At 46.3% G+C, this 26,637-nt stretch overlaps 1 protein-coding gene across 1 annotated transcript in view; it reads left to right on the forward strand.

Annotated features, from left to right (window-relative positions):
- TENM4 (teneurin transmembrane protein 4) overlaps nt 1-9,206 on the forward strand; it is a 732,935-nt gene extending 723,729 nt beyond the window's left edge. Inside the window, 2 exon segments of the mRNA XM_057747430.1 lie at nt 820-962; nt 3,578-9,206. Coding sequence (XP_057603413.1) covers nt 820-962; nt 3,578-4,336 — 902 coding nt within the window. The 3' untranslated portion in view covers nt 4,337-9,206.
- Nucleotides 9,207-26,637: the final 17,431 nt, after the last annotated feature.

Here is a 26,637-nt window from a genome sequence, read left to right on the forward strand (position 1 = left end):
AGCCTGTGCACTGCAATGAAGAGTAGCCCCCCACTCTCCACAACTATAGAAAACCCACGCGCAGCAACAAAGACCCAACGCAGCCAATAAAAAAAAAATTTCTTTTAATAATAAATAAATAAATACAATTCTTAAAAACAATAAACCCAATGCCTGTGGGGGCTAGATCCTCAAGCCCAATATAAAGACTAGAAAATGAAGGCACAGGGAGGTTAAATGACTTCCTTAGGCTGTCAGAGCAAATAGAGGGCAGGAGAGAGGGGTACTCTTTGATCTTTGGTTAGGCCATCACCATGCCCATACTTTGGCCCTGAGGCCCTAATCTCTGCAAAAAGGATTGGGAAAGGAGGGGGAGTTTGTTTCTTCAGTGAATTTTCTCTTCGAAAGTCATTTATTCAACTCTTTCCTTTGGGTGTGATTGTCCTCTGTAAGTGTCTTCTGTTGATGTTGGGGGTGGAATTGATGTTGGGGGTGGATGTGGAGGAGTCTTCATCCATCAGCAGCTGCTCCTCGCCATAAAGCTGAAGATCCTAGGGGTGGAGTGACAGTAGAAAGAAGAGTCTGGAAACCTAGGTTCTACTCGCGTGACATCTCTCTCAGATACATCCCTAGGCAGGGACACTAGGTCCCAAGAGCATGTTCAGCTTCCATACTATGAAACCGTTTCCCGTGTGCTTACTGACTCTCCCACCAGCCGCCCCCCACGTCCTCACCCCCGCCCCCCACCCTAGCAGCCTAACTCTAAGCTGCTTTCTTGGCATGTGTCACCTCTGAGGTCCACGGACTCCGTGGGGATGTTTTTGCTTCTCTCCCATCCAGATGTCAACAGCTGGCTCCTCACCTTTGGATTCCAGCTTCACAATGTGATTCCCGGCTACCCCAAGCCAGACACAGATGCCATGGAGCCTTCCTACGAGCTCGTCCACACACAGATGAAAACTCAGGAGTGGGACAACAGCAAGGTAATTCACACACACGGCCACCCGCCCCTCGAGCCATCCGGACATTACAGGAGTGGGTCGAACCAGCTTTCCAGGAAAGCCTAGGCCAGTGATAGAAACCAGTGTGGTACATTCACAGTGTCTGCCATAAGCTGTTCAGCAGACACTTAGTAAGCCTGCCACTGGCAAGTCACTGCAGACCCAGCTGTAGCAGCACACAGACCCTCCCAAACCAAATTAAGGAGTTTTGTCTGTTACACTGAGTTTGGAGTTCCACAAAAACAATGAGCCTTTGTCCCAACTCAGAACAAAAGTACAAGGGAGGAAGGTGTGTTCTAAATACAAATGTGACATTTTCTGAGCACCTCAAGGCACCTGTCCTTGCGTGAGGTATTCGACATAAATTAACACGCAAATATCCCCTGGTATCCTTGTTCTCATTTTTCAGATTTAATGCCTGAGGCCTTTGAACACCACACAGCAAGGATGGAGTAGAGCAGGATTCCAGCCCAGACCTGTCTGTAGGTGCTCAAAAAATGTTACTTTCCCCTGTCTTCCATTTATGACCCAATTTCAAAGACTCATAGAATTTCATGGCTATAAAGAGCCTTAAAAACAGTTTCATTCCATCCCCTCACTTCAGGCATTCACTTGCTCATTTCTTCCCACTGCCCCCCTCACTCATAAGATCTGTACTAGGCGCCGGCTCTTCCAGGCCCCTTGCCGCAGGAGCCCAGTGAGTGCAGGGATGAATCAGGCAGAGACCAGGCCTTCCGGGGATCCCCGTCCAGGGGCACAAGAGACTGAGGAGGAAATCAGGGTTGCCAGGTGGCACACTGCTGGCAATCGGAGACTTACACATCCAGACCTCTTACTCCAGTCGGATGCCGTTAGGCTCAGCCTAGCTGTTTCCTTCCCCTGGACCCTGGAGAATGGGATTCTGCACCTCTGTGCCCTGGTGGCACCTGTAGCTTCCTCTTGCAAAACACTCACCACACTATATTTTCATTGCTGTTTTCCTCCCTGTATCTCCACTAGACCCTGAGCCCCAAGAGGGCAGGTAACAGGTCCTATCTGGTACCCAGCATACCACCTCACACATAGTAGGTGCGTGGAAAACTTTTGTGGAATGAACAAATGGTTGGAAGAGGTAAACAACCCTGTGAGTTCGGCCTTTTTCCCCATTTTACAGATAAGACCAGAGCTGAGAGAAGCTTGTCCAAGGTGAGCTGGAAAGTGGCAGAAGGCGATGAGAACCCAAGTCTGTCTGGTCACAAAGCTCATCCTCTCTCTGCGGCCCTAGCCCCCCTGCCCCTCTCCAGTCCACCCCCCCCCCCCCGCCCCGCCCCGGTCCCTCCAGGTACTGCAAGGCTGCCCACAGCCCTGGCTGTTTCCCCAGGGCTGCTTCCAGCCACTCAGCTGCGCCCCCACCTCCAGGCTCCCTTCTCCACCCCCTCCCAGAGCCACAGTCTCTGATGGCCTGTTTGCCAACCTCGCCTGTCAGTGAATTATTGATTTCTGCCCTTGGCAAGCATCGGAGATCTTTGTTGTTGAGCACTCCAGCTTTCGTGAAACTCTAGGAAATAATTGTTCACAGACAGGGTTCTATTAATTATAAAGAGGACTTAATTTCAGTGAGAAGCCGATGAGCCTTTTTCTAAAGCCATTTCCCTGAGTTGCTGATAAAGCCCTGGGGCCTGCCTGAGCATGGCCTCCAACCTGTGCCCCAAAGCAGCCAAGAGTGGGGGCACTTGTGGAGCCCCCAGGAAGCACTGTGGGGACAGAGGCCCTCCTTGAAAATCACTTCTAAACGTGGCACAGAGTAATAAAGTAGGCTAAGAGGGTTTATGTGGATCACTGCTTTTCATCGTACTAAGCCTTCTTGCCGAGTGCATTCCTCGCTATTCGTGCACCTAACATCATCCCTTCATCCTCCAAGTCCCAACTCAAGCGTGAGCCTGTCCTTGAACCACACCTTCTCCACCTCACTCCTCCGCCTCCAGGCCAAGATATCCTGAGCCGTGATTGCTCCTCCCCACTCCAGCAGCCCTGAAACTGAGCCTCTAGAATCGGACAGACCTGGGTTCGGATGTTGGCTTGAATACTTACTAGTTGTATGACTGTGGGCCAGTTACAACCTCTTTGAGCCTTAGTTTCCTTAGATGTAAAACCAGAGCAATAACAGTCCCTACTGTAATAAAGTTATTGTGAAGATCCAACGAGATAATGAATATGAATTTTTCTGCTCAAGGACCAAGATGTGTTGCCTACAGCTATTGCTATTTGCTTCTCTTAGACCACCACTCATCACATTTGATCGTAGTTATGTTGTCACACTTGTCTTTCCCCACTAAACGAGGAGTTCTTCAAGGGCAGGGATGATGTCCAATTCATTGTTGTATCTCCAGTGCCCAGAAAAGGACTGAGCACAGAGTAGATGTTCCCTGAACAGCCTCTCAGTGGCAGGAAGGGTGAATAGATGGATGAAGGAGGGCTGGGTGTCCCAGTGGTCAGCAGTAGAGCTAGATGCTACAGGTTAATACATTTGTGTAGGTTTGACTTAGTCATATAAGCTGATTCTCCAGGCCCTTCGAGGTTTTTCCCCATTTATCTCACTCTCTCTCTCCCCCCATCAGTCTATTCTCGGGGTTCAGTGTGAAGTGCAGAAGCAGCTCAAGGCCTTCGTCACCCTGGAACGTTTTGACCAGCTCTACGGCTCCACAATCACCAGCTGCCAGCAGGCCCCAGAGACAAAGAAGTTTGCATCCAGTGGCTCAGTCTTTGGCAAGGGGGTCAAGTTCGCCTTGAAGGATGGCCGAGTGACCACAGACATCATAAGTGTGGCCAACGAGGACGGGCGGAGGGTTGCTGCCATCTTGAACAATGCCCACTACCTGGAGAACCTGCACTTCACCATTGACGGGGTGGACACCCACTACTTCGTGAAACCAGGACCTTCAGAAGGCGACTTGGCCATCCTGGGCCTCAGCGGGGGGCGGCGAACCCTGGAGAACGGGGTCAACGTCACCGTGTCCCAGATCAACACGGTGCTCAGTGGCAGGACTAGACGCTACACAGACATCCAGCTCCAGTACGGGGCACTGTGCTTGAACACCCGCTACGGGACGACGCTGGATGAGGAGAAGGCGCGGGTGCTGGAGCTGGCCCGGCAGAGAGCTGTGCGCCAGGCCTGGGCCCGCGAGCAGCAGCGACTTCGGGAAGGGGAGGAGGGCCTGCGGGCCTGGACAGAGGGTGAGAAGCAGCAGGCGCTGAACACGGGGCGGGTTCAAGGCTACGACGGCTTCTTCGTGATCTCGGTAGAGCAGTACCCAGAACTGTCAGACAGCGCCAACAACATCCACTTCATGAGACAGAGTGAGATGGGCCGAAGGTGACAGAGAGGACCACGGCCGGGACTTCTTGCCAAAGACAGCTACTCTTTTGTGGCCGCATACCTGACTGTGTTGTACTTAAAAGAAAATCCTTTTTTTTAACAAGTGCAGAAAACAAACAAAAAAAGATACTGGTTGCATTGTAATTCATGCAACATCCTTTTTTTTAAGAAAAGAAAAACACAGATTTGGCCTTCACACGTTTTTTTGCAAAGAACAGAAGGTATTTTTTTTCTGTAGTGTGATCACAATGAAAACTTTATTGTCTTTTGTTCCCTTTTCCTTGAGGAGTTTTCCTTGTTGTTTGGGGTACATTTCTCCTCGCTGAGATGCATCTCCTGGGGTGTGTCCTTGTCTGTCCCCAGGTACCCAGTGTGATGTGAGACATGAGTGTCTGTGCTAACTTGTCCCATGTGCAACTCTCTCTTCCACGGGGGTCGGGCAGGAAGTGAAGGGTGCGGAGGGTAACGGGCCAGTAGCAAATTTCCGAGGGGGCCTGGAAGGAGGGCCGGCGGGACCTGAGGATCTTTGGCTGAGCTCCCGCAGACAAGTGGCAGCTTTTTTACTCACTGTGTTCCACGCCTCCAGAGGACCAGGGATGGTTTCATCTTGCTCTGGGGAACTTCATGATCTCACAGCACCTTTCTCATGCTGCCCCAGACTCCTGTCCAAGCTTTATATTTTGATGCTAAATGAAACCCCCAACCCCTTTCGCAAATCCTGTGTAGTTGTCAGTGCCACCCCCGTGCTGGGTTGGAGAAAGTGTCTCCCAGGTCCTTCCCCCAGTCTGGTGACGTCATCCTGGGGCTCAGAGCCCCGGCCTCCCCAGGAGGCAGAGGCACCCAGGACATCTGTGGTTGGCTGGTCTTCCCGTGATGTTCCTTATTCATCTCCTCCTCTCTCCCAGAGTCAGCTGTGAGGACCAGCACTGCACAGCCAGCCCTCAGTGTGGGCACCACGTCCAGGAGGGAAGGTCACCCACGGCAAAAGAATGGCAGTGCTGGCAAGGGTACCAGCCTGCCTTCCTGGGTGAAGCCCTCTCTCCAAAACATTGGGTATCTTCCCTGCACTGCTCAGCTACCACCACTGAGAAATCGGAGTGTGGAGAGAGGTGCTTGGTGGCCTTGATTCTGGAAAGAGGCTTAAGAAAAAGTCAGCCAAAGAGAGGAAGGCATAAGCCAAGCATCCTTCTAACCAGCTCCCGAAGGCTCCTTTGCCTCCCATGTGTTGAGCTAATTGCAGAGCTGGGATGCAGCTGGGTAGGCTTTCAGGAACTCCCTTCTGTGAAGTTCTAAAACAGCTTTCCCCCTAGAGGAATCCAACCAGGGTTTTAAAGCAAGATGAAGGAGAAAGGAGGGAAGAGATAATTTGGTGTGGCCTGGCAGCGTCAAGCTACCCCACCAGGATTAGGGGCAGTTCCTGAGGCTGGTGTCCATGGATCCAGGAGGCCAGGCTACAGTTGTCCCTGTGGAGACCTACCCCTGAGGTCAGCAGGCAGAGGCTTAAGTCCTTTCAGGAGCGAGTACACCCCACACCTGGAGGGCATGCCCAGGGAGAGGCGGCAGCCCATGGGCTGGGGAAGCATGGAGGGGAGGAGAGAGCTAGGACCTCTTTTTCTCCTGTTTTATCTGCCTGATTACGTTGTCATTACCTCTCACAGGAGGCTCTGGGATACCAGGAGGGGAAGCCAAATGCTTCCTTTAAGCTGGGCCTCTTAGAAAATGGGGCTTTTATGGGTTACATTTTACATGAAGTGTGGAAATGAATTCTGAGTCTGAGCTCTTCCCCGTGGAAACCTTGTTGGACTGACAAGCTCATGGCACCTTTATAGCCTTACTCACAGAGTCTTCAGAATATTCCATGAGTTAATGAAACCGAGAAGGTCTCTTACTGCATGAGAATCGGAGCAGCACGTAGGCCGGGTTCTGCCTGACGGAGGGAGGCACCCAAAGCTTCTCGGGAGAGTAGGTTTCGCCTTACGTCATCCCACTGGGAATAGAGGATGTGTTTCGCTAAGTGCTCTTCCTGTTTCCAAAAAAAAGTGACACTGCTGTGACAGTGCATCTTGGCCTGTTTGTTCACTGCATCCAAAGCTCGGCTGAGTCAGATTCGGTGCTCCCGGGCCCACTGTGCGAGGCGGGAGCTGGTGGCGGGTCCCATCCGGCAGGATCATTCTTGGATGGGATGGAAAATAGTTTGGCCTAAAGAATGCAAGTTTGTTTTGTTTTATTTTTGTTTTGTTTTTATCCAGAATAGACGTATGCCTCTCACATGTACTCTTGATATAAGGGGCCCCTGAGCAATGGGACCCTGCCCATTGGCCTAGATGATCAGGTCTATCCTGGCTGCCTGACGTCCGTCAAGACCTGCTGGGGACATCTGCTTGGAGGTCAGAGACAGCATGAGGGCCAAATGAACCATCTCCCCACGCCTCCCCAACCCTCTGACTCTCCGCTCCCCACTCCCACCGAAGTAATAGTGTGGACTCTTAAAGATCAAAATCACAGAGAATTATTGAGCATGCCTTTTCTTTAAATGAATGATGTTATATTTTTCCTGGGCTGCATACCACCAAGGAGGCACGGCTTCTGTATGGGGAGAAGTCCAAGCATCCCCAGCCTTTAGAGAGGATCTCAGGTGTGGGGCAGGCAGCATCACACACCTCAGCGTCACATGGGTGCTTTTGCTGTTGGAGATGGCCTCAGCCCTTTTGAGTTGGTTTCTATTTGGGCTGGCAGGTAACTCAGTGCCTCCCGTGCTGCTAAGACCCGCAGTCCCATTCTCACAGCAAGAGTGAGTCTGAAGGCATAAGCAAGAGTTCCCTGTGCCTGCGTAGTGGCCTCCAGGCATCAAATCCCATCCTTGACAGCACCTGCCCTTTTGGCATTAACGAACCAAAACATGTGCATTCCTTAGAGTTACCAGCCCCCTCTCACTGGTCCAGGTTCATCATTCTGCAGGATGTCAGCCTCTGGCCCCAGAAAAAGGTTTATTTTGGAAGAGCTCCTGCCTTCTCCCATATCCTCACAGCTGCCATCAGCTCCTCATCCTCAGCCCTTCTGTCAACACCTTAAATAGGACTTCAGTGATTCCCCGACTTGTTTTTTATAGGATGAGATTTCCTCTTTACCCCCCCTCCAGACAGACATCATTGGAGGGCAGAGCTATGAAAACGGGAAGAAAGGAAAGAAACTACACGGTCAATTACCCCTGATGCTTGTCTCTCAGAATTGTTGGCTGAGAATTAACCCAAGGAACAGACTAGTGCCTGATATCTACCTAGGGATGGAGGACTTGAAACAATTTCTAAGAAACTGACCAGAGGTTGAAATGGCCAGAGGGTACAATTTTAAAGAATCAGGAGGAGGTAGGGCTGGGAGCAGAAGGTGATGTAGGTAAGGAAGATGAATAAAACTGGGCAGTGTTTTTATAAACCTGTAACAAGGAATCATATGTTTTAAAAAAAAAAAAGAATAAAGGACCTTTTTAGCTGTGACTTTTCATACCACCTTTATAGATGGCAGGGGTTTCCAATATGCAAAGATGAGATTTCCATGTGAAATCTTAGAATAGTTTCACATCTGCAGCCTGGTATTTGCAGCTGCCACGAGGTGAGGACCATGACACTGAGCTTGGTGCCCAGGAGGAAGGAGTCTGCCAGGCCCCAGCAGGGTCTTGGGTTTTGGGGTTTGCTCCCCCGGTGCTCAAAGTTGAATCTGTTCTCCATTCCTCATAGCGGCCACTAAGCGCTGGCCGTAGCTTCTGGTCCTGAGCTGGGGCCTGCCTCCTGAGGGACCCCAGAAAGAACCCAGGCTCTTTTTTCCCTTGGGATTTTCATTAGGACTAAAAGCCCTCTATTTAAGGTTCATAATTCCCAGGTAGGTTTATACACCTGTCTGTATTTTATTGGATGGGAGGGGATCAAAGAAAGAACTCTGTAGATCAAGGCCCTTTCATTTTACCTTCAAAAAACAGTAAGCTCATTTTAAAGACTCATTGCTCAGGTGATAGAAACTTTATCCTCTCCAACCTTTACATTCTCAAAAAACCAGCCTTGTGTATGTGACCACCCCAGACAGCGGGTCGATGTTGGGTTTCTTACCCCCTCCGGAATGCCAAAGGCATGATACCGGGCGACCTCTTGGTCCCCAAGAACATGTGTTTGATTCTGAGGGCAAACTGCCGACGGAGAACCAACTTTCGGGCGGGCTCAGCTATCCTGGCAGAGGCTGAGCCACAGATGTCTAGTGGTGCCCGGCAGCCCCGGATTCACCCAACACCAGAATCCCACTTTTCTAAACCTGCCTGTTGTTCTTGAAGACTTCTGAACCCGCAGCTTCGGCAAAAGGACTTTCCCAAGCTGCCTCTGGACGACCAACACTGGAGACTCTGGCCTTACCATGTGGAAATAGTTTTCCTGAAGTCTGGAACTAATTTTGAGAAGTTTTTTTCTCAACACATTTGTGTTTCTAACACTGTATTCTTGACTGTGTAAATACTGACAAGGCTGTAAATAAATGCAGATGTAGATACCTTCTAGAAAAGAAAAAAAGGCATAAAAACAAAACCAGAAGTGATCCCGTGTAGCCTTCGTTGACAAATAAAAGAATATTTTGTGTTTAAAGGTGTCTGGTGGCCTTTGTTCGGAGAGTAGTGGCCACCTGAGCCAGTCCTCAAAGTTTTCACTACTAGAAGCTCCGGTTCTCAGGAAGACCTCCAAAGCTCTGGTCCTTGGCCCCAAAGTCCCTCTTAAGCCCTCCAGGTGACAGCTGTCATGGAGAGGCATTTCCAGAGAACACAGAGACCCTGGGGCTTCACCTCACGAATGTCAAAGCACCTCTGACATCAGCTATGCCCCGCTGCTCCCTGGGGCCACATCCTAGCTGCTGTCCTTACTGGGCTTCAGGGGCAGACTCCAAGGGGTAGGACAACTCAACACTGCCCTAAGGAAAGAGCCTGAGAATTGTCCACTGTGTCATTGCGTGTGTCATCACTGCGTTCCGCACGGGGTGTCACTGGTTGCACTTTCAAAAATAAATGTGTATTCATCATACAAATTATTGTAACCACATAATACAACTTGGAAAAAATGGAAGAAAATTCCTTGAGCATTGCTTTGCATTTTTTTGTTTGTTTTGGGGTTTTTTTGTTGTTGTTGTTGCTCTGTGTTCTTAATGTTATCTTTTTTTTTTTTTTTTTTTTTCTGAAAAAAGTCACAGCATACAGGTAATTTTTCACCCTGCTTTTCTCACCTAACCTCACATTTAACCTCAGCTCTAGAAGTCAGGGATGACAGCTGGTCACTTAGGAAAGTACATTTGCTCAGCCCAGCTCCCTAGTGTGAACAGCAAACCTTATGAAAATTCAAATAATTGAGGACAAGAGTGAGAGCAGAAGGCTCATTGCTTCCCATTAGCCTCAGGTCTGGCTCACCAGCAGGCCCTCCGGGAAGGAGCTTCAAGCTTCAGGCCTCTTCCTTCCACCAGGGCAGCCATGGGCTGTCCAGGCTGTCATTCTTCTGTGGTGCCAGGGATGGAGGCACCCGCAGTGGTAGAAAAAAAACCACTTTTGGAGTGGGTGCAAAACTTGGCTCTACCACTTACTGTGTGATCTTGGGCGAGTACCTTAAATTCTAAGCCTGGATCTTCTGTCTGTAACGGGGGTCTGATGACACATAGCCTTCCTGGTTACTGCTCAGATCACCGTAAAGAAGCAGGCATATAACGTCACTCGCTGCTTTCTGAACAATAGGACTTGGCCCAGTGTAACCTTTCCCCCTCACACCTCCCTCCCCAGCCTCCCACCCACCTTCCTTCCAAAGTCTGGTACACTTTCCACTACACGAGTGGTTATCAAACTTTGGCCTGTATTAGACTCACCTGGAGTATTTATCAAACCACAGATTGCTGCCCCCCCCAATAATTTCTGAATCTGGGTCTGGGATGGGGCCCCATGATGTGCGTTTCTAACACATTGCCAGGTAATGCTGATGCGCCTTCATGCTTTGAGAACCATTGCCAAGGACACTATCCTTTACACTATGGACCAAATAAGCTACTCAGCACGGCCTTGGCCCAGGATACCTACCATTTCCAGGCAGCAGAGCCAGTGTCTCGGGTCTTCCTCTGCTGCGCCCCTCCCTCTTCCCCACTACACTACCATCAGCCGCATGGGAACATGCCCCACCCCAAGACACCCAGCCTTTCACACCTTGTGGGCCTTTGCACTCAGCACTTCAAGCCCAGCTCAAATGTGCTCCCAAAGCCCTCTGGCAGCTCTTTGTCCCTTGGAAGGCACCCACCGCGAACCTGCCGCGAGCCAGGCACTTTCAAGAATTAACTTGGGCGTGAGCATCTCAAGCCCAAGCCGATCTGTGTCTATCTCATCCTCTACACGTCCTCAGAGCCCAAAGCAGGTACCTAGCTGTGGGTCACCCTAAGCTCGGCTTTGCCTCAGAGGTCCATCTTCTCTGGTGTATTTGAGAAAAAGGGGGATTGTCACCTATCCCCTTCTGAATGGAGGCCGCCTCTCCTCTGAACTGGGTGTCGTGTCGCCCTCCCTCCCGGGCTCTCCTGGCAAATCAGCAGCAGGTGCGCAGACCTCGCAGATGGAGGAGGGGGCGGGAAGCTGACGGGTCTCCGCCCCCACGTTCACCACTCGCCTGCTCTGTAACCCCGCCCTCGAGGTTGTAGGGGAGTTTCTAGAGCTTTACAAGCATTGGAGGCTGAGGAGAGAACTACAACACGAAGAGGAGACTTTTCAGTGAGTACTATCAGGCCTTTACCCTGTATCGAGCAGACAAGGATGTAACCTCTCACAGGGCATTCCTCTCGGCCTCACCCACCCTGCCCTTGTTCCCAGTCCTCTGGCTGCCGTTTCTGTGGGCGTCTCTACCTCCAGCTCCACACTGGAAAGCCCTCTCCATGCCTCGGCTAACTCCGCGGCTACTGGAGTGGCCGCATCAGGCCATCCAGCGTTAATCTCTCAAGTCTGAATCCATCAGTCCGCAGTGGCCCCATGGTAGGCTCTAGCCCCCATTCCCAGGCCTGTCTTCTTTCAAGGTCTCCGGGTAGTAGGCGTTACATTTCTTTAACCTTCAAGAACCCAAAATGTGTTTGTGGAGACACACACTTTGCAGGTGAAACTGCACAACTCAGATTGAGACTGAACCCACCAGCCAGGACTTGAACCCAGATTGGGACTTGAACCCCAAGCTGGGACTCAAACCTAGCCAAAACAAAGATTGGGGCTGCAACCCACTGTCATTTAATTGAGTCCACGCACCTGGTCTCAGGGCTTGGTGAAGCTCACGTTCTTTATATTGCCGCGCAAAAGAAGTTAGCCAGAGGCAAAGTGATAGGTAAGAAGTGGATTTATTTAGAGAGGTACACATTCCATAGACAAAATGCTATCTGTCTGTAAAGGTAAGAGCAGCCCCAGGGCATGGCGTCTTCTTGGAAGGTGAGAGAGGCCATGGGAAGAAAACGCTTCACAGACAGAACGTAGGCCATCTCAGAAGGCGAGAGGCCCTGTAGTATGGAGTGGTTAGCTTTTATGAGCTGGGTAATTTCATAGGCTGATGAGTGAGAAGATTATTCTAACTATCAATATTTTGGAGAAGGGGTGGCGATTTCCAGAAATTGGGCCACGGCCCACTCTTCGCCCTTTTCTGGTCAGCCTTGGAACTGTAGTGGCGCCTGTGGGTGAGTCACTTAGCATATGCTAATATATTACAATGAACCTATAAGGAGTCTCAAGGTCTATTGGAAGTCGACTCTTCCATCTTCTTGGACCTAGTTGCTTCTAACCAGTTTTGTCATATCCTCAACAGCTATGTATGTCATTCTTTTAAAGGCTGTGCCCTGCCTCCTTTCCTCCTGTTTCACAAAGACACACATCAGTTCTTAGGGGCAGTAAAGTCTTAAACCCCCATTGGGAAGAATGGAAGCATTTTCCTCCTGGCCTGTAATCTACAAGCCCACTCCTGCCTTTAAGGTCAGCACCTGCCATTGTATGCAGAGCATTTGGGCCATGGCTTTGTCATCTCTTCCCCCACCTTCAAAATATACCCACTCCACACTCCCAGGACTGAGTTCTTAGGGTAAAAATCTCTTTCCCAGTCTGTGAGATGGGAACAGAGGAAATGAAGTCATTCTTTCAGATACATATATTTATCATAAAATGGGTGGTTGGATGGATGGAAAGATAACAGATGATTAGATAAATGAATGCCATGGCAGGCTCCTGAGGTGGCCTAGAGAAAAAAAATTGCAGTCAATCAGCAAACATTTAATGAGCATTTCATGTACATGTTGACTGAAAAAAAAATGCACAACCTAAAAGTTGAAAGTTATGTTTCCTTCAGTGGACGAAACTGAGGACTTAAGCCTGGAACACTGCATCTCAGATACTCTGAGAGACTGCTCCAAAGAGGCAAGGGGACAGCCAGGATATATAGGAGTTTTTGCAACAAAGACAGATAGTTGGAACATCACAAGAGTACTGTTAATTAAAGAAACCAGATATCTCAAGTTTAGGAATCTAGCTCTTTTCTATGTATAGGAAGATGCAAGAGTCTGGGCTCACTGAAATCATTCCTTTGATGTGCACCTAGGCTATCTGGGGCCAGTATCCTGTGCTTTCTCATCCTGAGTCTCCTCAGAGTGCATCGTTAGGGTGTGGCTGCAGTAGCTAATGGCTTGATGGCAGGCATCCTGTTCCCAACCTTAGTTCCCTTCAGGGTGGCTGTAAAGTGATGGCTTGAGGGCTACAACATCCTTTGTTTACTGATATGGCAGGCAGTATTTTTCATTCACATACATAAGCGGCCTTAGAGGACCTAAGGTTGTAAGACGGGACCCTTGGCTTATAAACATCACCACGCCATCAGGGAGTCTAGAAATATTCAGAAAACAGACTGTGATATCAAGGATCACCTGCTCCATGTCACTACTGCAGAAACCTCAGCATCCAAGCTTGCTAGAACTCAGCAGTCTGGTGAAGGAGAGCAGAAGTCTTCCAGGTTTTGCCCTGGGAGAGGTGCCCTGGGGCACAGTCTCTGGAACCGAGAGGCACCGTTTAAGTCGAGCTCAGTCTTGGAGGCAGGGAGTTGCCCGTTTGTTAGCAGAAGCAGGGCAAGGCAGCCAGGGGCTCCAGGCACTACAGCGAGTCGGGGTATGAATTGGATGGTACAGGGCTGTCAGAGCAGAAACCCATCAGCATCCAAGGGTCAGGTCCAGACCTCCAGGGAGGTGTCTGGGTCTGGGCAGGTGGGCTGGGCAGATACCCTGGCATCCACACTTCACTGGCCTAAGTCTGGTTGTGGGAGGAACTGAGCTCTGGGGGACTCAAGCTCAACCTCTGCCTTTGCCATGATTCCGTGACAGCAAGACCAGCCCCAGCTCCCACCTCCTGCCTCGACTGAGGCCCCTAATGTGCCCCTTGCCTGATCAGCCTATGATTTTGTCTACAAACTCAGAGATTTCAGCTAGCTTGAGGGTGGGGTGAGGGTGGGGGTGGGCCAAGTCTAGAGTGCTGAGGTGCTTCCGCAAGTACCACTTTCCACAGTGCCAAAGAAGGGGAGCTCAGGGTGGGCTGGGTGGGAAGAGGAAGGAATCATAGAATTTCCTGGAAGAGTTGGATTTGGTGACAATGGATTAGGTGAGAGCAGAAAACATTTCTGATGGGAGGAAGGTGTGCGAGTCACGTGGTCCTGGGGGAGCCTGGGCCCCAAGACCTACTCCTGCAAACCTAGTCCGGGCAGGCAGAAAGCCCCAAATTCCCAGGGATCCGATCCAGCATGTCTCAACTTGTTTCACACAGCAAAACACATGATGGCTGATGTTTACATTCAAGACTGAATCCCATGGGTTTATCTAGATTCGGTATAATAAAGGTGTAGGTTATGTGAAAACCCCAGCAAGCAGGAATGCTTCCTCTTTCTCCACACTTATAAAGTGTATCAGAATGGAAGTGAAGGAGACTGATCATAGTATTACAGGGATAATTTTGAACGCACTTGAATTTATAGCAAAAGGAATTCCTTTATTTTTTATTATTTTTGGTTATGTCAGGTCTTCATTGCTTCGTGCAGGCTTTCCCTAGTTGCAGCGAGTGGGGGCTACTCTTCATTGCAGTGTGCGGGCTTCTCATTGTGATGGCTTCTCGTTGCAGAGCACGGACTCTAGGCATGCAGGCTTCAGTAGTTGCAGCATGCAGGCTCAGTAGTTGTGGCACACGGTCTTAGTTGCTCCGCGGCATGTGGGATCTTCCTGGATTAAGGATTGAACCCATGTCCCCTGCATTGGCAGGCAGATTCTTAACCACTGCGCCACCAGGGAAGTCCCTATTATTCCTTTGACTATTATTTATAATGACTGACTTCTGACTTGCATCACTGTGGGTAGTAACACAAAGACGAGGAGACCTTTTTGCTTCTGTTTCTGTCTTGAGTTCTGCATAAGGAGACCCTGCACAAGGATTTGTCTGAAATTAAGTTATTATGCAGTGGTCCCAGGAAAAACAGCCATATGAAGATGGACAAGGAAGGAAAGAGGGCCATCAAGATTGTGAGCTCAAGCAAAGTCCCAGGAGAGGAACTTTGGTTCAGTCCAGTGGGGCAGTTGTGGAAACAATCTAAGTCACACCTGAGAGCTGTCCCCAGCCAGGCAAAGGCTGGAGTATTTACACCTCTGCACCTGTCAGTCATCGGTTAAGGGCTGCCCCTGGGAATGTCATTTCCCGGGCACTTCTGGCTTTCTGTGTACTCAGCAAAGGGAGCCCCAGCAGCCCGAGGACAGCCCGCCTACAAAGAGTCGCAGGTGTTGGCTGTTGGGAATGAAAGCACACAGCTTTCATTCATTTCCAACAGAGGAGGTTGATGGAGTCTCACAGCACCTGCTGTGCTCTCATTTCCTGCCTCACTGTGGGCACCTAGTAAATGCTAGTCAACTGTTGGCCAGTGAGGGATGCATCTGAAAGAATAGGACACAATAATCCCAAGTGTTAAGCTGACAGAGAGCAGGACCCTCCCCTCCGCCGCCACCATTTTGCTTACCACCGTATCCCTGGTACCTGGCACGAGGAGCATTTATACACATTTGTTGAGAAAATGATCAATGACCCTCCCCCAAAGTGATCCTGTAACCTAAGAGCTTCTCCAGGGTCTCCTTAATTTTCCCTTCCATTGCTAACCTGATTTGGTTGATGCCTCAGGAGGAGCTCCTGGGGCCTCACCGCATGGTGACCCTCACTGAGCAAGCACCGCCCCCCAACCAGAAGGCCCAACATCTGTCCCTGTTTTCTCCTGATCAGATGTTTCTGAGGACAAGCAGAGCATGGGTTAGTGGAGAGGACTCAGGGAGATGCAGTAGATGTGGGCTCTAGACCCAGTGCTTTCTACATTAGATCTCATTAGAACCTACAGCAACATTCGTGGTAGGTGTTATCACTTCCTATTGTGCAGGTGAGGTATATGAGGCCCAGAGATGTTCATGATTTGTGATATAAAGAAATGGACTCAGAATTTGAATCTAGGCTTGCTTAATTCCAATTTCTAGGCTGTTTCTCTTATTTCTTAAAGCTGGGGAGCAAGGGAATTTCTGAGGTGAAGGGCTTCTTGTGAAGTCTGCTGATGGCCAGCCACCCCTCAAGCAGCCAGCAGGTCCCCTGATGACTATTCAGCAGACACAAGCCTCCCACCCAAGACTTGGCACAGATCCAAACTCAGGGTTGACTTCAGGGCATAGAGACTGCGCGGTCGCACAGGGGCCGGCTCTTGGTTTAACGCTCTGCTGTCACCATCTTGAAATTCTTAATAGTTTTTAAAGCAGGAGTCCTGTATTTTCACTGTGCACTGGGCTGGGTAAGTTATGTAGCCAGTCCTCCCCACACTGCTTACCCAGTGTGGACACACTTTCAGCATTCTAGGGCATTCTCAGGGCCCTGAGGCAGAGAGTGGCCCCTGGAACCCGAAGGGGTGCTGTGGGTGAGAAAGCACTTTTATACATCTTTGGGGCATGTGGGGGACTGAAGAGAAGCAGCCTGACCTCTTCCCAGGCCCACCAACACCCAGCCAGGGAATCCGCACTCAGTGGGAAACATCCACGTCTGGTAAAGCAGCAAAGACGTGGGAAAGAAGCAGGTGCAGGGACAGTGGGGCACAAAGCAGCCCCAAGCCAGTCCCATCCATGGACCAGGGGAGGTGACGCCCTGACTGAGTCTTAAGGGAAAGGAATAAAGAAGGGAATGGCAGGCAGGGGGCCTGGTGAGGTCGAGGCACTGAGGCATCCTGCGGGTAGCTGGGCATGGCTCCTGGACAAGGTAAGGCAAGGCAAGGGCTTCAGGAGTCCAGACTGGACTGCAGGGCAGGGCCAGACTTTTCCTCTTCCCCTTCAAATGTTGTCCTCTTGCGCCTGTACGTTCTCCTGGGGCAGTCTCCATCTGCACCCCAGATCTTAGCAGATGGATGGAATTTATTGAGAGGAGAGGTTTGATTTTCTCCAGATAGAGGTTTATCTGCTCTTCCGTGCTGCTGTACAGGGCAGGTGATGGATTTATGCACAGATGGTATCTTCACATTGATAATGCCACCTAGGGGTCATCTGTCACACTGTCCCATCTCTCCAGACTTACATGCAGAAAAACGTGGTGAGACCAGGTAGGACCACAGTAATCCCCGTCCTGCCCCTGCTCTTTGTGTGGTCCATATGACCTGCATACAGGAATCCTTTTGACCTACAAAACATCCCTCCCCTAAGCTGAGCAATGGCCTTTTAAAGATGCTCCTGAAAGCACCACACTCAAATTCCAGACAGGAGACAGAGGTGGGAAATCAGCTCTGGAGGTCCCTTCCTCCCCTGCCTCAGTGACTTCTGAGCCTTAGGCCAAGGGCAGGAGGGTCCCTCAGCCCTGAGTGTGCTGTCCTCAGCACCACGGAGATGACTGCAAATGCCACTGCTGAGCATGGGGTTGGAAGAAGGTAGGCAAAACAGCATTCGTGACTCGTGGGGTTGGATACTCACCTCAGGCCTTTTCAACTGATCAGTAATGATAACATCAATAACAAGAAGAAGGAGGAGAGGAGCTGGAGGGGAAACTGCTGTTTCTTGAGAGCCATTCCCCAGGCTAGACAGCCATACCAGGCCCTTAGGTATCCTCCTTGAATGCATTTTTGTAAGCGCATTAAATCTGTCTCAGAGCAAGGCAGTGTTCAGATGGAAATTAATATGCACTGTGTGCCTACAATGTGCCAGGCACTTTTCTAAGCACTTGAAATGCATTTGCTCATTTAGTCTTCACCATAGTACAACCAGCAAGATACCATTGGTATCCCCATTTTGCATGTGGAGAAACTGACACACTTGTCCAAGGACATGCAACTAGTAAGTGGAGACATTGCGATTTCAACCTAAGCAATCCAGTTCCAGAGCACACACTATCAATCACAACCCAGGCTACCTCCTCGGCTGAGAGACAAAAAGAAAATGCAGACACCCTGTACTGGAGTTATCTGATTGAATCTCCGTAGTGCATTTACTTCTTTACTCATTTGACAAACTTTTCCTAAAGGACTTCTTACACCAGGTGTGGGTAGGTGCATAGGTTTAAATTATCCCAGTCTGATAGGGAAGAGAAGGTAAACCAGGTTGGACCTGCATACAGATGATTTAGGATGGAGCAGGAGGCACTGGGACAACCAGCCAGGTAGTATCTGAACTCTGGTCTACCTGGGTCTAAGGAATTCCTCTCTCTTCAGCAAATACTGAATCCTCAGAAAACTGCTACTGGAACCCTAATTATATCTCAGAAACTCCACTGATTCTCTCCCTTCAGTTTTAGGCCTCCTGCCTAGGGAGAGAAGGGGAACACTGGTGATGAGGCAGGACCCAGTTTCTTAGAGCAAAACAAGACTAGCTCCCTCATGGGTCCAGGGTCCCAGATAGACGGGCCTGAGCTGCCCTCTACAGGCTAACTGGGTGTACTGCACAGGCTATTGCCAGGGTCCAGCCTTTCTGCCCAGGTGCAGAGGGAAAGGGGCCTGTGGTAGCTGAATCCTGTGGTCCTTAAGCAGCCTGGAGAGGGAAGGGCTGTCATCTCCTGTGTCTTGTAAATGAAAAGGGGGCTGAGACTCTGAGAGGTGACGAGAGGTAGTAATAACTCATTTACCATTTGCCAGACTCTACTAAGCACTTCACATTCATTATCTCCTTGAATCTTCTCAAGAAGCCCGTGAGATTTATCCCCCTTTTACTTGCTGTGTCTCTGAAGTCCCTTTATTCTGTAATAGTTTCACCTTCTTAATGCCATTTATTTGCTGGAGATACCAGGTCATTTGTACTACAGAAGGTCTCACAACCTGGATTTAGGTGATAGTTCTTCAGAGTGTCATTTTGCTCTTGAAGCCATGTCTTCTATAAGCTGGCATAGAGCTCTAAAGGCTTAATTAAACTCAGGTTCTGTTGTTTCAAGCAAGACTAATTCATGTGTACTTTCTATTACATCTCATCAGGAGGCACATAATGTTTGATTGTCCTGCTTCTCGTGATGTTAAGATTGAGTGATGTTAAAGCAGTGCAAAAAAAATGCTGACTTTCTGAGTCTGCTATTCTTTTACCAAGTGGAACTGGTCTTTATTTTTTTCTTTTTATTTTGGGACTGGTCTTTAAAGAAGACCTTTCAGGTTCTGGCTCCAGGTAAGATGGAGCAGCCACAGAACCTGAACAGAATGCACAGAGCTGCAGGAGGACTCTGAAAGTCATACAGAGCGAAGTAAGCCAGAAAGAGAAAAACAAATACTATATGCTAACTCATATATATGGAATCTAAAAAAATATGGTACTGATGAACCCAGTGACAGGGCAAGAATAAAGATGCAGATGTAGAGAACGGACTTGAGGACACAGGGGGTGGGGGCTGCAAAGGGGAAGCTGGGACAAAGTGAGAGAGTAGCATTGACATATATGTACTACCAAATGTAAAATAGATAGTTAGTGGGAAGTTGCTGCATAATGTAGGGAGGTAAAATCAATGATGGGTGATGACTTAGATGGCCAGCAGAGGGAGGGTGGGAGGGAGTCACTGGAGGGAGGGGATATGGAGACATATGTATAAATACAGCTGATTCACTTTGGTGTACCTCAAAAATTGGCACAGCAGTGTAAGGCAATTATATTCCAATAAAGAGCTTTTAAAAAAAAACCAGTAAACAGCTGCAGCTGGATTGGGAAGGAAGACTAGAATTCAGGGTGCCACTGAATTGGCAGTGAGTTCACCTTTTTAATTCCCCTCTGGTATCTGCCAGCCTAACTCAAGGCAGCCGAAAACCCAGAAGTGGGCGTCAGTACAGACAGAACTCCAGGAGAAACCCTCTACTTCAGGCTTGGCAGGGGAGAAAGGGATGTCTTGAGAGTGGAAGCATGAGGCCCACAGACACCTAAAACTCTAAGGGAGGGGAAATGTCCCCTTTGATCAGAGGAGTGACGGTCTTAGGAGTGTGGGTGAAGCCCCTGGTCCTTTTTTTCTCTCTCTGTCCTCCCACCAGATGGGCCCCAACGCAGGTGCAGTAGTTGCAGGAAGTATATGTCAGAAGGGGAGTAAATAAAGTCCCAGATGTCTGGCTGGAAAACCAAAAAGGGAGCCTCAGGGAAACGAAGTACCAGGGAGACTGTGGAGGAGACAGGGAGGAGCTCAGGACAGTGAACCCATAAGTTGTTTGTGACTTTCTGGCCTCACTCCTAGCTGTGCATGCAGAGATCGGCCCTAAGCAGTGTACCGTAAATTGTGAGAACTGAACTGGGAAGTAGGCCATGGCTCAGGTCCCAGACTGGCCACTGGATGGCACACATGCAAAACAGATCTGAAAAGCCTGATAGTCTTTGAAAACTGAACAGATAGCAAAACCACAATTCACAGATGGTTAGAGCTTGTGGCCTAAACCTAGTCAAATGCTTACTTCTGAATTTTTTTAGTTATCCATAGAATTTAAATAAGATCCAGAGACTCATAATATTCAAAATATCCAGGATACTTGGCATATGAAGAGCCAGGAAAATCTCAACTCAGCCAATGCTGAAATTAACAAAGACATTAAAGCAGCTGTGGTAAAAGTGTTCCAAAAGTAAGTGTGAACACTCCTAAAACAAATTGAGAGATAGGAAGTCTCAGAAAGTAAATAAAAGATACATAGAAGAACCAAATTGAAATTTTACAACTAAAAAATACATTAACCGAAAGTTTAAAAACTCACTGAATGGCTTGATATGCCAAAATGTACAGAAAAAGAATCAATGAACTTGAAGATGGATTGATTAAAAGTATCTAATTGGATAAGACTGATGTCCATATAAGAGGAAGAGACACTAGGGAAGTCCTTGCACAGAGAAAAGGCCAGGTGAGGACACAGAAGGCAGCCATCTGTGGGACAAGGAGGAGCTCTAGGACAAGCCAAGCCTGCCAACACCTTAATCTTGGACTTTCAGCCTCCAGAACTGTGGGCAAATAAATTTCTGTTGTTTAAGCCTAAATAAATAAATAAATAAAGTATCCAGTTGGAACAACATGGAGAAAAAAATATTTTTAAAAAAATGGAGCCCCAAGGATCTCTGAGATCACATGAAAAGGTCTAATTTTGTGTCATCAGAGTCAGAGGAAACAGTGCAGTGCAGAAAACATGCTCAAAGAGCTAAAAACTTCTCTCATTTGGAGAAAACATAAACTTACACATTCAAGAGGCTCTGAAACCTCAAACAATGTGTCTGCCTGCCAAGCTTTGGCATTTGATGAGGGGGGACTGCTTGTGAATCTGTGTGGACCATGGCTGACAAGGCATTACCAACTTTGAGGTCATTCTACTTAGGAAAAGGTAGGAACACCAGCCAATGGAACTCTCATTGTAAAGCCAGATTCCCAATATTTCTGATGATGATAAGCCACTGAATTATGCAATTATCAGTCCAAGTCAATCCATTTCCTTGGGTAATTCTTCAATAATTAAGCAATTGTCTGGACATTTCTGAAACTATCTGGGAAATATTTTTGTAGTTCACAACTTCAAACTGTTCTCTTGGTGAAGGATTTTAGTAAATGGGAGTTCATTAAGTTGTTGAAAAATAAATGAATAATTAAGAGAGAGCCTAGGAAGCACCAATGATACTATGATATTATAAACCAAAAAGTATGATTAATCCACTTTGGTACAACTGAGGTACAATTGGAAAAAGAAAATAATTATAATAATTTTCAGAAGGATAGGAGAAAATAAAGGAGGAGGAAGGGAAGGAGCAGCAGGTAGAGGAAAAAGAGGAGGAAGAAGAAGAAGGTTTATTTTCAACTATTTAGTAACATTGAAATACTCCTCATACAGGAAAGGCATTCTTGATTCCTTCTGCCCTTTTCTTAATCAATTTTAAAATAATTTAATTGGTGCCCTAGTTCATATATATGTGTATGTGTGTAGATAGATATATATGTTTTAAAAATAACTTTGTTTCAACTATCATCATGAACTAACGAATTTTTATCTTGTGATGCATTGCAATTAACTGCATTTTTTTTTTATTGGCTGCATTGGGTCTTCGTTGCTGCACACGGGCTTTCTCTAGTTGCTGTGAGCGGGAGCTACTCTTCATTGTGGTGCACAGGTTCCTCATTGTAGTGGTTTCTCTTGCTGTGGAGCACAGGCTCTAGGCACATGGGCTTCAATAGTTGCAGCACATGGGCTCAGTAGTTGTGGCTCATGGGCTCTAGAGCACAGGCTCAATAGTTGTGGCACACAGGCTTAGTTGCTCCATGGCATGTGGAATCTTCCCAGGACAGGGCATGAACCTGTGTCCCCTGCATTGGCAGGTGGATTCTTTACCACTGTGCCACCTAGGAAGTCCCAATTAATTGCATTTTGACATGCAAATCGTCCTGTCTTAGGCCAGTTGGCTCCTGTATTCTTTTGACATGACCCCAGTAGTCTAACATATAGCTTCTTTGCTTTCTGACAGAATAGGGTATCCCAAGATCACTTTGTACACTTTATACCCCAGGATTAGAATCAATCATTTCTCAAATGATTCCTGGTTCTTTTTGTTAAGAAATTGTATTTAGATACCATAGTCAGGAAGGTGTGGGTGCTCATTGCTAAAGGGTTTTCGTGGCTTCTAAACCTTTTCATTGAACACAGCTGGCAAAGTTATATTTTTTGAATGTAGAGGAAAATCATAAATTTTTACTGTATTTCTGATTGAACTATAAGATTGCATAGTTTTTGCTTCTTTGATTTTTTTAAAAGTTTTATTTTTTATACAATTTTTAAAGGTTACTTTCCATTTATGATTTATTTTTAATTTTTTTAATTTTAATTTTACATCTTCATTGGAGTATGATTGCTTTACAATGTTGTGTTAGTTTCTGCTGTACAACAGAGTGAATCAGCTCTATGTATACATATATCTACATACCCCCTCCCTCTCTAACCTCCCTCCCACCGTCCCTATCCCACCCCTCTAGGTCATCTCAAAGCACTGAGCTGATGTCCCTGTGCTATGCAGCAGCTTCCCACTATTTTACATTTGGTAGTGTATATACGTCAGTGCTACTCTCTCACTTTGTCCCATCCTCCCCTTCCCCACCATGTTCTCAAGTCTATTTTCTACATCTGCGTCTCTATTCCTGCCCTGCCACTAGGTTCATCAGTACCATTTTTCTAGATTCCATATATGTGCATTAGCATACAATATTTGTTTTTCTCTTTCTCACTTGCTTCACTCTCCATGACAGACTCTAGGACCATCCACCTCACTGCAAATAACTCAATTTCATTCATTTTTATGGCTGAGTAATATTCCATTGTATATATGTGCCACATCTTTATCCATTCATCTGTCGATGGACATTTAGGTTGCTTTCGTGTTACAGTTATTTTAAAATGTTGGCTGCATTTCCTGTGTTGTACAATACATCCTTAAGCCTATCTTACACCCAGTAGTTTGTACCTCCCACTCCCCCATGCCTATATGGCTTAACTTCTTTGATTTTATACTTTTTTATCTTTCCCTAAGTTGAAAATCTTGATTTCAAAACACATTAACATAATTGCTTATTTGATTTATCTCACAACAAACATAATAATTTCAACATGACAATAACAGTAAGGCTACTGGATATAGTTTAAGATTTCTTTGCAGTATTTTTTAAGTGTTAAGTTGAAGTATAGTTGATTTATAATGTTATGTTTGATTTCTGCTGTACAGCAAGGTGACTCAGTTATACATATATATTCTTTTTCATAGTCTTTTCCATTATGGTTTATCACAAGATATTGAATATAATTCCCTGTGCTTTACTGTAGGACCTTGTTGTTTATCCATCCTATATATAATAATTTGCACCTGCTAACCCCAAACTCCCAGTCCTCCCCTTTCCCACTCCCCCCACCCCTTGGCAAAGGGAGTCTGTTCTCTATACCTGTGAGTCTGTTTTTGTTTCACAGATATGTTTGTGTCATATTTTAGATTCCACAAATAAGTGATATCATATGGTATTTATCTTTGTCCTTCTCACTTACTTCTCTTAGTATGATAATCTCTAGGTCCATCCATGTTGCTGCAGATGACATTATTTCATTCATTTTAATGGCTGAGTAATATTCCATTGTTTATATATACCGCATCTTCTTTATCCATTCATCTGTCAATGGACATTTAGGCTGTTTCCATGTCTTGGCTATTGTAAATAGTGCTGCTATGAACATAGGTGTACATGTACCTTTTCAAACTATGATTTTGTTTGGATATACCCCCAGGAGTGGGATTGCTGGATCATATGGCAACTCTAGTTTTATGAGGAATCTCCATACTGTTCTCCATAGTGGCTGCACCAATTTACATTCCCACCAACAGTGTAGGAGAGCTCCCTTTTCTCTACACCCTCTCCAGCATTTATTATTTGCAGACTTTTTAATGATGACCATTCTGACTGGTGTGAGGTGGTACCTCGTTGTAGTTTTGATTTGCATTTCTCTAATAATTAGTCACGATCAGTATCTTTTCATGTGCCTATCAGTCATCTGTATGTCTTCTTTGGAGAAATGTCTATTTTGGTCTTCTGCTTCTTTTTCTATTGGGTTGTTTGTGAGGGTTTTTTTGTTATTTAATTTTAGGAGCTGTATATTTTAGAAATTAAGCCTTTGTTGGTTGCATCATTTGCAAATATTTTTCCCATTCCATAGGTTGTCTATTCATTTTGTTTATGATTTCCTTTGCTGTGCAAAATCTTATAAGTTTGATTAGGCCCCATTTGTTTATTTTTGCTTTTATTTCTATTGCCTTGGGAGCCTGACCTAAGAAAACATTGGTACGATTTATGTCAGAGAACATTTTGCCTGTGTTCTCTTCTAGGAGTTTTATGGTGTCTTGTCTTATATTTAAGTCTTTAAGCCATTTTGAGTTTATTTTTGTATATGGTGTGAGGGTGCATTCCAGCTTCATTGATTTACATGTGGCTGATCAACTTTCCCAACACCACTTGCTGAAGAGGTATTTTTTGTTTTTGTTTTTGTTGTAGTGTTTTACATGATTTGAAGAAAATTTTTTCTCATTGTAGTTATGCTACCTCCTTGGTATAGTTGAGCTCATTTGTTTCAATTTGTTTTCTATTGTTGAGAACTGATATTATTCTTTATTCACTTTATTCTTTTTTAACTATGTAAAACATTTACATGGTTCCAAACTCAAAACTATATAACAACCTAAATTTACAGAATCTCACTTCTAGGTATATCTTCTCCACCCTGTTTGTTCTCTCCCCTCAGCAACTTCTCATATGTGTAAAAGCTTTTTTTTTCTGTGAAATGTATGTTCCTGTCTTTTTCTGTTTTTCTAAAGAATTGTTGGTCTTTTCCCCTCTCAATTTGGAAGATGTTTAGGCCTTTATTTGTGATTTCAGTAGCAAATATTTTCCTAGTTGTCATTTGTCTTTTAGCTTTGCTTGTGATGTTTTGCTGTGCAAAAAAAAATTTAACATATAGTCAATTTTTAAGAACTTTTATTGAGATTAGTTGACATACAATAAACTGCATATATTTAATATAGTCAAATTTACCAGTTTTTTATTGCTTCTAAATTTTAAGTCATAGGAAAGTTTTTCTTCTCCCAGGTCATTAAAGTATTAAGAACATTTAAACTGTAATTGACCAATTGCTGAAGGCTCAATTTGTATGGACTAGTTTGAGAGTTAAATACTCTGGGGGCCCAATCTTAGGGAGACCCCCCCACACACACACACACTTTTATGAAATTTACCTCCATGGATCCCACTAGGTTCTTAGGGTGAAAATCAGAGAAAAATCTCTTTATGCTTCCAGGAGGGGGTGGAGAAGATTAACCATTATGAAATACACCCAAAGCATTCTGTTCTCCATAACAAAAGTCTGCCCTCAAAGAAAGTTATTTTACCAAAGCCAAACCTACCTGGAGGAAGAAAAATACCCAACTCCAGCCCCTTCTAGATTTTTTTGTCTCTCCTAAGGGAGAAAAAAGCTGAGAATTAGTTGTGAAAGTCATAATCTAGGGCCACAGGCTCACTAAAAGACTAAGACCTAATTAAAGAATTGTGGAATGCCCTCCCTACCACCACCTTTTCACCACATTAATCAGGCTTCTGTGTGATAACAGGGGGTTAATACTGAAAGAACTGCAAAACCAAGACCCTATTTAAGAAAAAGTCTGTAGGGAATTCCAAAGACAATAGAGGAAACCGAAACAAGGACAGTAGGGGAAATTTTAGCCTCTAACACCTACAGCAAACAGTAAACATAGTCTAACTCTTAGATAAGCACAAAACCTCACAATATAGTCCTAATTTAACTCAATTCCTTTTACCTGGTACATGATATCCAGCTTTCCACAAAAAATAACAAAGCATGCTAAAAGGCACAAACATAGTCTGAAGAGACAAAGCAAGCTTCAAGCCAGGCTCAGATATGAAAGAAATTTGAAACTATCAGACTAGGAATTTAAAAATAATTATAATTTTTTATATTGAATTGTATGAGCAGTTTATATATGTTGGATACTAACCCCTATGGGTCCTATTTTCTCCTATTCAGTAGGTTGTCTCTTCATTTTGTCAATAGTTCCTTTGCTTTCGAAAAGCATTTAAGTTTAATTAGGTTCCATTTGCTTATTTTTGCTTTTATTTCCTTTGTTTTAGGTGCAAAAAAAATTGCTATGATTTATGTAAAAGAGTGTTCTGCCTATGTTTTCCTCTAGGAGTTTTATGGTGTCCAGTCTTACATTTAGATCTTTAATCCATTATGA

This window comes from Hippopotamus amphibius, chromosome 9 (genome assembly GCF_030028045.1).
Source record: "Hippopotamus amphibius kiboko isolate mHipAmp2 chromosome 9, mHipAmp2.hap2, whole genome shotgun sequence".
NCBI classification, from domain to species: domain Eukaryota; kingdom Metazoa; phylum Chordata; class Mammalia; order Artiodactyla; family Hippopotamidae; genus Hippopotamus; species Hippopotamus amphibius.